The sequence below is a fragment of the Macrotis lagotis genome, chromosome 1 (genome assembly GCF_037893015.1).
Source record: "Macrotis lagotis isolate mMagLag1 chromosome 1, bilby.v1.9.chrom.fasta, whole genome shotgun sequence".
NCBI lineage: Eukaryota > Metazoa > Chordata > Mammalia > Peramelemorphia > Peramelidae > Macrotis > Macrotis lagotis.
Window position 1 is genome coordinate 245634202 of NC_133658.1, and position 11764 is coordinate 245645965.

The window sequence follows — 11764 nt, forward strand, 5'->3', positions numbered from 1 at the left end:
TTGCCCAAAGGAGGCAGTTAGGTGGCTCAGTGGATACGGGATGGGACCCTCTATCTCCTATCTTCATATCTTGGCTACAGTTGTCCTCCATACATAAAATTCACTGCTGCCTGACCTCTGTCATAAAAATCCTACTCTTCCTTAAATATGTAACCTAAGTATCAGCTTGCACATGAAGTCTTTCCTTTTTCTGTTTCTATTTCCTATTTCCCCAAACTAATCATGATCTCCCTCCCAAACTACCTTGTATTTAATACTTTGTATTTATTCTTTATTTTTGTTCTCTGTATATATATGTATATATATATATATATATATATATATTATATATATATATATACAGGCATCTAGGCGGTACAACTGGAAGACAAGTTCAAATAAGGCCCTAGAAACTTTGTATCTAACTTAGTGACCCTTGGAAAGTCACTCATCTGCTATAAGACTCAATTTCCTCATCCATAAATGGAGATAATGATATAACACCTACATTCCTATGTCATTGTGAGTATCAAATGAGATAATGTTTGTAAAGAATTTAGAACTCAAAATTTTTTAAAATGAGTGTTAAAAATTTACATATTATTGGGAAATATTTAACATCATAAATAAAAATCACTTAAAAATAAAGTATGTCTAGAATCAACTCATAAAGACGCTTACATAACTTTTACATAGTTGTGCAGCATCAAGCTCATTCTACTGCTGTCGTTTGTTCACAAGAACCAATAACATCACAAAGGTGATGATTTGATTTCTCTCTATCAGTTAGGAGTCAGATCTCCCTTCCCATACTCAGGATGCTCCACAGGGCTCTTTTAGAGCACTGCCCAAAGGAAAACTATACTTCTAAATGTGTTTATTGTCTTTTCCATTAGAATTTAGGATGGGGGCGGCTAGGTGGTGCCATGGATAGAGCACTGGCCCTGGAGTCAGGAGTACCTGAGTTCAAATCCAGCCTCAGACATTTAATAATTACCTAGCTGTGTGGCCTTGGGAAAGCCACTTAACCCCACTGCCTTGCAAAAACCTAAAAACAAAAACAAACAAACAGCATTTAGGATCTTTGAGCTCCTCTCAGCAGTTCAGTGATCAAGGACAATTCTAAAAGGTGATGGAAAATGCCATCTATACCCAAAGAAAAAGTAATGGAGTCTAAATGCAGACCAAAGCATATTTTCATTATTTAAAAGTTTTGTTTTTTTCTTTAAATTATACATTTTTCCCCTTTAGTTCTGATTCTTCTTTCACAACATGACTAATACGGAATTATGTTAAGCATGATGGTACATGTATAATCTATATCAAATTACTTGTTGTCATGGGAAGGGAAGGGAAGGAGTTAAAAAAAGTGGCACTCAAAAGCTTGCAAAAGGATGCATGTTAAAAATTACCTTTGCATGTAATTTAAAAAAAAACTTTTAAAAAATGCAAGATCCTAGAGAGAAAAGATTACTTAATTCTTTGTATTTGTATCCTAACAGAGTGCCTGAAACATAGAACTGCTTAATACTCAGTAACTGACTGATAAGTGCCTTGATCATTGTCAGATGCAGTGTCATAAAAACAGGGGAAAGTATTCCAGAGAAGAAAGAGCTCAGGTTTTTGTAGACAGATCAGAGAGGTGAAAGATGAACAGATTGCTGGATTTGACAATTACAGATCATTGGTTACTTTGGAGACAGTGGTTTCAGTTGGTTGATGAGATCAGAAATCAGACTGCAAAGGGTTAAAAAGTGAATGAGAGGGCAGCTAGGTGGCATAGTGGATAAAGCACCAGCCTTGGAGTCAGGAGTACCTGGGTTCAAATCCGCTCAGACACTTAATAATTACCTAGCTGTGTGGCCTTGGGCAAGCCACTTAACTCCATTTGCCTTGCAAAAAATAAATAAATAAATAAAGATTAAAAAAAAGTGAATGAGAGGGGAAGAAATGGAAGTTACAAGAGAAAACAAGATGTTTTACAAGATTGTGAAACAGGAAAGACAGGATTATGGTTTGAGAGGATGGTGGAAGCAAAAAGGACCTACTGTGTTCTGTCTAGTACATAGAGCATCTGACACACTTGAAGTGCTTAATATTGACTAGTGACTAAAGCACTTTGCAAATGCAAAGTTGGTTTTTTGGTTTGTTTGTTTTTTTAAGATTTCAATGTTTTTCTGCAGGAGGGAAAAGACCAGTAGCTAGGGTACTCATTAAGAGTACCTTCTACCTAATGTGGTGGGAATATTAGCTCAAGTCTTTTCCCTTCCCAAGCAAATTTGAGCTAGTTTTTCCTTAAAAAAAATTATTGAGGGCAGCTATGTGGCCCAGTGGATAGAGCACCAGCCCTGGAGTCAGGAGTATCTGAGTTCAAATCCGGCCTCAGACACTTAATAATTACCTAGCTATGTGGCCTTGGGCAAGCCACTTAACCCCCATTGCCTTGCAAAAACCTAAAAAAAAATTGATTTTTTTCTCATGTTTTTTCCCTTTAGTTTGACTCTTCTTTCGCAACATGACTGAACATGTATGGGCTGTATTAGATTACTCACTGTCATGGGGAGGGTAGAGAGAAGGAAGGGAATAAGAAAAATGTAGCACTCAAAATCTTACAAAAAATGAATACTGAAAACTATTTTTATATGTCATTGTGAAAAAAATAAAATCAAAATATATATATATATATATATATATATATATATATATATATATATATATATATATAGCTCCTGATGATTTGAATACAAAAATAAACAAGATGAGGGTCTAATTCTAGAGCTTCTTCCATAGGCTCCTGACAGAAGACTGGCAAGATAATGAACAGTGACACCTGAGAGCTTTATTCAGCTGCCTCAGGACTGAACAGCCTTTCCCTGCTCTGAAATGGACCAAAAGTGCCTCATTTTGTTCCTTTCTTGGACCTAAACTACCTGGCAACTGCTTGAGTCAGCCCCTCTAAGGTAAGGGAACAACCATTGTTCAAGGACCGACTATGTACTCAGCAGTTTGCCTTAGTAAGCACTTTACAAAGTGTTTAATATAAATTCTTGTTGATTGATGTTTGTTCTTCATTCTCAAAGATCATGACAAGGGGCAGCTAGGTGGTGCAGTGGATAGAGAAAAGGGCCCTGGAGTCAGGAAGATCTGAGTTCAAATCCAGCCTCAGACATATTTACTTAGCTGTGTGACCATGGGCAAGTCACTTAACTCCATTGCCTTGCAAAAAAAAGACCATGACATTAGGAAGGTGATACCATGGCAAGCATATGAATTGGATTTGAATGAAGTGGGAATGTGTTAAGTCCACTCATCTGAATCCAGTGACCAGAGATGAATCAGGATGACTGGAGTTGGCCCTGGAGGTGAGGAATCAGAATTAAGTGATTTGCTCCAGGTCACTGTTATGAGATGATTTAAACTCCGGTCCTGACTCCAAGGCCAGCACTCTCTCCATTGCACCACCTAGCTACACTTGTTGATTGAATTGATTTCTGGAGATAAGTACTTTGGTTTTGTAGATGCTATGTTGCACCTTGAATCAGAACTTGGATTCAGATCCCACCGACATTTACTAGCTACATGTACCTGGATGGGCAAATAATCTCACTAAGGAAGTAAGAAGAACCAGAAGAACGTTGTACACATTCACAGCCAATATTGTGTGCTGATCAACTAAGATAGACACAGTTTCTCTCAACATTACAATAATCAAAGACAATTCTAAAGGATTGTGGTGGAATATACCATCCATATCCAGGGAAGGAACTATGGAGCTTGAATGCAGACCAAAGCATACTGTTTTCAATTTGAAATTCATTTTATGTTTTATTTCCCCTTTATTTTTTGTTCTGATTCACAAGATTAAAATGGAAATGTTTAACGTAGTTATACATATATAATCTCTACTAGATTACTCTGTCAAGGGGAAGGAGAAGGGAAGAGAAAGGGGAAAAATGTGGAACACAAAACCTTACCAAAAAAATGATTGTTGTAAACTATTTTTTGGATTGGAAAAAATCAGTTGGGGGGAGTGGAAATCTCAGTAGGTCTCAGGCTCATCTGCAAAATGGAACTATCTCACAAAGCTGTTCTGAGGTTCAAATGAGTTAAGTATTATATAATTATATCACAGCATATAACTACATATTTGTGATATATTGCTTATAACAAACTTATTGTTTATAATTTAGTTTTGCTCCATTAGATTGTGAGCAAGGACTGTTTTGCCTTTCTAGTGCACAGAAGTAGCTGAGACACTTGAAGTGCTAATTGACTAGTGACTAAAGCACTTTGCAAACATTGAAACACTAAGTGAATGTAACTTACTTGTAACACATTCTATTTTATTATAACCCACCAGGTAGCTATGTTCTGCACTCAGTGATATTTATGTTATATAGTATTCTAGTGTGAGAAAGGGAGCTAGGTGATACTATCCTAGTTATCATTCAGCTCTCACTAGCTGTGATGTCTAGTTTAAGACAAGAGTTACTTGGATAATAAATCTTTGGGCTTTTAGCTTCCTCATAAGTAAAAAGAACAGTGCTTGGGATACAGTAGGCTCTTAATTAATGCTTTTTCACTTAGAAACGGATCAACTTGCTACCTCTTATGCTTTATGATTCTTCCTTGGGGATGGGATTTCTCTCTCATCACATTCAATTTGGATCAATGTATACTTGTAGAAATGGTGTAGAGACTGACTTCTGTGGGGGGTGGGAGGAGGGAGGTAAGATCAGGGGAAAAATTGTGAAACAAATGAAATCTTTTTTTTATTTTAGGCAATGGGTTGACTTGCCCAAGGCCACACAGCTAGGCAATTATTAGATGTCTGAGGCTGGATTTGAACTCAGGTACTCCTGACTCCAGGGCCAGTGCTCTATTCACTGCACCACCTAGCTGCCCCTCAAAATCTTTAAAAAAAACCATAAGAAAAAAAATAACTGATCAACACAACAGTTCAACCACAATTCCAAAAGTCTCAGAAAACATGCAAATCATCTCGTTAGAAAATTGCTCAGAGCAGATTGAAACTTTCCTTCTTCAGATACAACTAATGTAAAAATTTTGTTTTATGACTATACATATTTGTAAGGGGATTTATTTTTCTCGGCTTCTTAGTATGTGGGAGGTGGAGGGGAAGAGTGAAGAGAATTCAAATCTGAATTTAAAGACAAACTCTTTCATTCATTCTATCCATCTAAGCATAAAGGAGTTATACTTGATCAGAGATCTTAATTGCTCTCACTTGCTGAATACTACCCTCTCTTGAAGTCATATAATGCAGCCTTTTATTCAGAAGCTATGTAATCAGATAACCTTTTACAGAGAATCAAAGACTGAGCTAATAGTCAGAAATAAATTTAAATGATAAAATTTGAATTTAAGGCCACTGAGGATCCTTTCTAGGGTATACTCAGGTTCTAATAATCTATGACTGTTAATATAATACATGAGCAGCTAGGTGGTATAGGATAGACTACACAGCCTGGATTCAGATTGGAGTTCAAATTCAGCCTCTGACACTAGTTGTGTGACATTGCACAAATCACTTAAACCTATTTCAATTTCCTCATCCATCAAATGAGCTGGAAAAGGAAATGACAAACCACTCCAGGATATCTGCAAAGAAAACTCCAAATGGCTTCTTGAAGTTGGACATGGCCAAACAAATTAGGACATGCAAGTATTTTTGCCTCTTTTCCATCCAGAGTAAGGTTTCCTATGCTGCTCCTATATATAGCTTTCCCAGTTAAGTGGTTCAGTAGTTCCTTGAAGTCTCCCCCAATGCCCCAGCATCTTGGGTACTGAAGATAACAGGAACTAGATGCTGAGATTTTGGACAGGTTAGGATTGTATAAGAGAAATATATTTATGTTCTTTTCATGCTGAGGTTTTAAGGTAGGAAGCAAGATATGTCAGGATTGTTAAGTGAAAACAATCATTATATACCTTGAGAACACAACCAGGAGCCCTAGTTTTTAAGTCAAGGTTATGCATGAATTGAAACTTCACACTGATGATTCATCAGTATTATCTATCAAGTGATTAAAAACCCTTTTCTATTTTTGGGAAGACACTGCACCATCTGAAAATCTGTAGAAATTGAAGGACATGGGAATCTGGGAATATTGTAGCTTCCCGGACTACTTCCATCACTTCAGTCCAATTCAGCTCCAACTACAATCCCCAGTAATTGGGAATGTTCATGACTGAAACAGGTTGAGGAAGGAGCAGGGGCATACCTGGGATTTGACTTCTTAAAGGGGAAACCACACCCAACACTAGAACTGACCACTACTGGACTACAAGGGGACTGACCAGCCATGGGGAAGAGGTAGAATGGGATGAGATCACACAAGTTTAAGATCAGATAAAGACATTCTAGGATGGCTAGGTGGCATGGTGGATAACACCGGCCCTGGAGTCAAGAGTGCCAGAGTTCAAATTCTGTCTCAGACACTCAATAACTGCACCACCTAGGAACCCCTGCATGACTATATTTTCAGAGATAAGATCACTCAAGATGTTTAATGAAATACATTTACTTTCCCTTAAAAATTTAATACCCCTCTGCCTCAACAGTTTTTTATGGAAAAGTACCTTTTAAACTATTAGGGAGCTAGTGACTTTCAAAAACAATTGGATTTTCTTCAGATTTCTTCACATTTGTTGGTCAGTTACCTTTTTCATTAGAATTTTTTTATTTTAGGTTTTTGCAAGGAAAATGGGGTTAAGTGGCTTGCCCAGGGCCACACAGCTAGGTAACTATTAAGTGTCTGAGACCGGATTTGAACCCAGGTACTCCTGACTCCAGGGCCAGTGCTTTATCCACCGTTGACACCTAGTGGCTGCTTCATTAGAATCTTAATGACATGCCAAATTGAATTCTCAGCTCACCTTCCCCCACCAGAGGAAAAACTTGGTAGACAATCTATAAAGCTTATTTATTGCCCACCTGTCCCCCAAACTCAGAAAATGGAGACTCCAAAGTGTAGTTTAGCTTTTATTTCATAATCATAAACTTAACTCTGTTGTTTCTAGCCAGACTTGTGGAAGGAAAAAGGAAATGAAATCCCAAGAGAATTGCAGCAAGTGAGAGCACAAGGATTACAGGGTATAAGAGCAGATTGAATTGCGGTGCTCTCTCCAGCTACAGAGGAATGGTTTGGTGGTTAAGACAGAAAACAAAACAAAAAAACTTATGAGAGTTGTCCACAGTCAGCAATGGTGATCTTCTTGCTGGTCTTGCCATCCCGAGAACCGAAACGCTCCATGGCTTCCACAATGTTCATGCCTTCTTTCACTTGGCCGAAGACAACATGCTTGCCATCCAACCTAGGGAAGTAGGATTCATCATGAAGATAAGACAATGACTGGTTTTGCTTTTGTTGCCTAGGATCAGAACAGCTGTACCACTATAAGCCAAGCTACAGTGCCCAATAGGTGGCTGAACAGGACTTACAAATTGGGTACTGTAGAGAAGCCACCAACTTTTGATGCTAACCAACTGACTACTGCAAACACTGGACAACGTACCTTCTATCTAAAAGCAATGGAAACACCATAAAGTTTACTATGAGCCAGTCAAAAGGTTGCATACTGCAATTGTAAAGATTTCTCCAACTGCTGTTAGTTCAGGAGTCATAAATTTTAAATGGAAACCTAAAAAGGACCAACAAATCAAATGCCAATTAGATCAGAAAGGTCACTATGATTTGGAGCCAAGTACTAAAATTTACCAGGCTGAGCTAACAGGATTTTATAAAGTTAAGTGCTGGAAGGTATCCAAATTAACTAATCTAACCCTCTGGTTAAAATTAGGAAACTAAGGCCCCTAAGAAGATTTGTATTGAGACTTGCCCTAAAAAGGTAGCCATGTCCAGAGCCAAGAGTAGAAACCAAGTTCTTCTGACTCAAGTCCAGTGTTTTTTCTTTTCATTCAAACTAAAATGACTTCTAACAGTTAGCAAATATAAAGTCTCCGTTGTCTTTTTGTACATCGTATCATGGCCATGGAAACTGTACCTCTGATGCCTTAAACTGCTAGGGCTTATCTCTTCCACTTCCTAACTTCAACTTTATTTGTTCAGTACTTACCAATCAGTCTTAGCAGTACAGATGAAAAACTGGGAGCCATTTGTGTTGGGTCCAGCATTTGCCATGGACAAGATACCAGGACCAGTATGCTTCAGGATGAAGTTCTCATCAGCAAATTTCTCCCCATAGATGGACTTGCCACCAGTGCCATTATGGCGTGTGAAGTCACCACCCTAAAAGTAAGAATCCCATCAAATACACAATGAGGCTGGCATATTTACTGGTAACCTAGACAGCAGTGGTTCATTCACTGGTCACTGACATTCTGGCTGAGTCCTTCCCTAAGTGTGGGCACAAGGTTGAAAGATATATCCTGGTAGAAATCACTATGCTCCATACCTGGCACATGAACCCAGGAATGATTCTGTGGAAGCAGGATCCCTTGTAACCAAATCCCTTCTCTCCAGTGCTCAGTGCACGGAAATTTTCTACAAAGGAACAAAATGGGGAAATTTATTAAAAAAATAAAAGCTAAATTAAGCACACAATTAGCCTAAACTTAAAGAAAATTACCAACCTGCTGTCTTTGGAACCTTGTCTGCAAAGAGCTGCAAGAAAAAAAATAACACCTGATTAGTTCTATAGACATTAATATCCCAAGTTCAATTGTGTCAGGTTATAGTAAGGAACCACTGAAATATTTTTATATTAACAATTTTTATTACCAAGCACCCTAATAAGCAGGATTCTAAAACAGATTTGTTCCCTATTTAAAGAGAGCTTTAAGATTCTTCTGATATTAGACTTCAGCAATATCAGATCCAAATAATTTGCAAAGAATCCAAAATCAGTATATTTGAAATAGAAACAGGATGCTTTCTGGAAATTCTTTTAGAGCAGTTTTTTTTTGGTAAAGTAATACCACACCCATGGTATCATGTATCAAATACAACTTCCTTTTATGCTGCCATCTTCTTCAACTTCAAGCTAAATACCAGAACACTAATCCTCAAGAATGGCATGTGCAGTGGTGTATGCCTAGAGTTCCATGCCCAGGGTCATGGCTCTCATTCACTGCTAATAAAATTGTTACTACCTCAGTTGTCTCTTAAAAAAGATCTTCTTTCATGGTTTAACTAAGATTAGCGGCCTTAAGTAGTCTAGGATTATAAAAGGTATCAGTTCCTATCTAGTTAAGTGCTAAATGCCTGATTAAGAAAAATGAAGATACAGAAAAAAAAGAACATAAAATTCATTTTTAGCCAGACTGAAGCTATTGAACAACCCATTTTATCCTATTTTAGACATGTATATTGTTTCTTTGCCTCCACTTCACTAAATCTTTTAAGATCCAAATCTCCGGTGCATCAAAAATATAATCTATTTTCAACTTTAAAGAGTCTTATTGATGTAGAGAATGAACTGGTTTAAAATTCCGATTAGTATTTCTCTATAGGTTCTTAAAAACAGCAATTTAAGAAAATGATTTAAAACTATAAAAATTAAATGTCTACTAATTTTAATGGAATGAAAAATCAAAACCTTAAAATTTCTAATAGCTCATAGAAAAAAAACCCAATTACAAAATATCAAGTTCCAAAACATTTGCTCAAACAAAACCTTTGCTTTTTAAGCTTCCTGAAATGGCTGATACTCCACAGCTACATTCTACCATGTTTCATTTTCATTGGTAACCTCGGGCTAAACCTGCCCAGAACCAGCCCACTGCGGGAAGGCAGTGCTTGGGCAAGAGCTCCTCCCACAAATTAACAGTCACCGCTGCTTTTTTTCTGCAGAGGAAAAGCACTCGATGTGAATAAGCAAACATTGTTTGCTGAAACAAGGTTTCCCACATAAAATCTCTTTGTTTCTAAAGGACTTCTGCTTTGGAGGCCGCTGCCGCGGACCAGCGGGGCTTGCAATTTCTCCATTCAGGCCTCTCGCATTTACTGTAAAGCTCTTGGCCACGCGCCAGTCTGGGGTCATCTCCCACCCTGCCGAAGCCATTGGTGGGGCGAACCCCACGGGAAAAGCGGAGGCTGCGGAGCCGCCCGGCGCCGGCCTGCCTGTGCCCACCGCCGGGGGCACGCATTTAAAGGCCAGGCTCTGCGGCGGGGCGCGGCCGGCGGAGCACGTGCGCTGGGCCCGGCCCGCGGGGCGGTTGCGGCCCGCCACGTGGAGGGGCGCGGGCCGGGCGCGGCCGGCGGGCCAGGTGGGCGCTCCTGCTCCGGAAGGCGCGGCCCGGGCCGCCCGCGCCCCTCCCCCAGCCCCGTTGGGCCGCGCCACGTGCGGGAGGGGGTTGGGCGGCGCGCGCACTGCGGCGCCTCGCGCCCCCGCCCCCACTCCCCGCCTTTGTCTGCCCCGCCGCCCCCGGCCCCCCTTCTCCGTCCTCCCCCTCGGAGCCCGCCCGCCTTCCAAAATGGCCCCTTCGCAGGGTGCAAAGGAAATGGCGCCGCTGCGGCGGCCGCCTCCCCCGCCCCCCGCCCCCCGGCGGCCCCGTTCCTCCGCGCCCGCTCGGGGCCCGCGGGCCGGCCGGGGCCCTCCCTCCATCAGCCGGCCGGGGTCTGCAGCCCGGCGCATCCAGCAGCCCCACCGCCCTTCACCTCGAAGGTAATCCGGCCCAGGGGCTCGTTGTCGACGGCGATGTCGAAGTACACGCTGGGGTTGGCCATGGCCACGGATGCCTGGGCTGCGGGCGGCGGCGGCGGGGGTCGGCGTCCGGCGGGCGGAGCAGGCACGAGGACTCCCGGCAGCGGCGTCTGCAAAGCGGCGCGAGCCCCGCCGCCCCGCCCTTTTTATAGGGGGGCTCGGCCCCGCCCCTCCCCGCCTGACGCGCCACGGCCGCCTTCACCAATAAAGGCTGCTGTTGGGCTTGAGCGACAGCGCCCTGCACCAATGGGCGCGAAGTCTACGGAGGGAGGGCGTTCCCTCGGGGGCGGGGCGAATAGTCGCTGATGGACGGAAAGAATGTTCCCGCCCGCGGGCCCTCGCGCTGCCCTGCTGCGGCGGCTGCTGCACTGGGCGGGCCGGGAGCTGGGGAGATGGAGGATGGATTGAGGTGGTGGAGAAAGGCAGGAAGGACAGGCCGCGAGGGTTGCGGATGGAGGGATTGCTAAAATTCAGCGGGGAAGCCATGGCGATTCGTCTCCCCATTTCGCAGAGCCGGTAACTGAGGCAGTAGGCCCAAGGTCAGTTTGTCAAGGTCGAAGCAGACAGATGAGAAAGGGAAGGATCACCCTAAAAGTCAGCCTGCCCATCCAGCCTCGGCCTGTGAGAGTGGGTTCTCCAGGGTTACCCAGTTAAGGAACTAAAAAATATGGGGACGCAAATGCAAATGACTGCAATGGAGACTAAGGACTAAGGAGACTGGTTTTGGCGAGTCTTTAAGGACCCTGGTTGCTTTTATGTATGATTTTTCTCTGCTACATCAAATTCTTTGAAAATACACAACTCCAAATGACTACAATTTGAGAGGAATGTTGAGGAGACTGATTTGGGATTTTTTTCCCTTTCCTAAGGATCCCTGGTTACTTTTATGTACAGTTTTTTTCTGCTGCATCAAATATTTTGAAAAAGGGAAGAGAAGGAACCCAAACTCATGTGGAAAATGAACTAGTCATTTTGACTCCAAATTAAAAAGTCCTTTCCAAAAAAAATCTCTGGCTTAGGAAGTAAGAAAACTGGATATGAAGACAGAGATCCTGTATCCAAATCTTGCCTCTGCTATTTTGGGTGTCTCTTCATC

General features: G+C 41.7%; 1 protein-coding gene across 1 annotated transcript; it reads right to left on the reverse strand.

Moving 5' to 3' along the window:
• Window positions 1-6972: 6972 nt before the first annotated feature.
• PPIA (peptidylprolyl isomerase A) lies at window positions 6973-10784 on the reverse strand. The gene is made up of 5 exons (XM_074210056.1): window positions 10623-10784; window positions 8597-8627; window positions 8419-8507; window positions 8080-8252; window positions 6973-7317 (listed from the first exon to the last, which is right to left on the reverse strand). Exons 1-5 carry the CDS (start codon window positions 10689-10691, stop codon window positions 7182-7184), a joined length of 498 nt encoding a protein of 165 aa, XP_074066157.1. The 5' UTR covers window positions 10692-10784; the 3' UTR covers window positions 6973-7181.
• Between the last annotated feature and the right edge of the window lie 980 nt (window positions 10785-11764).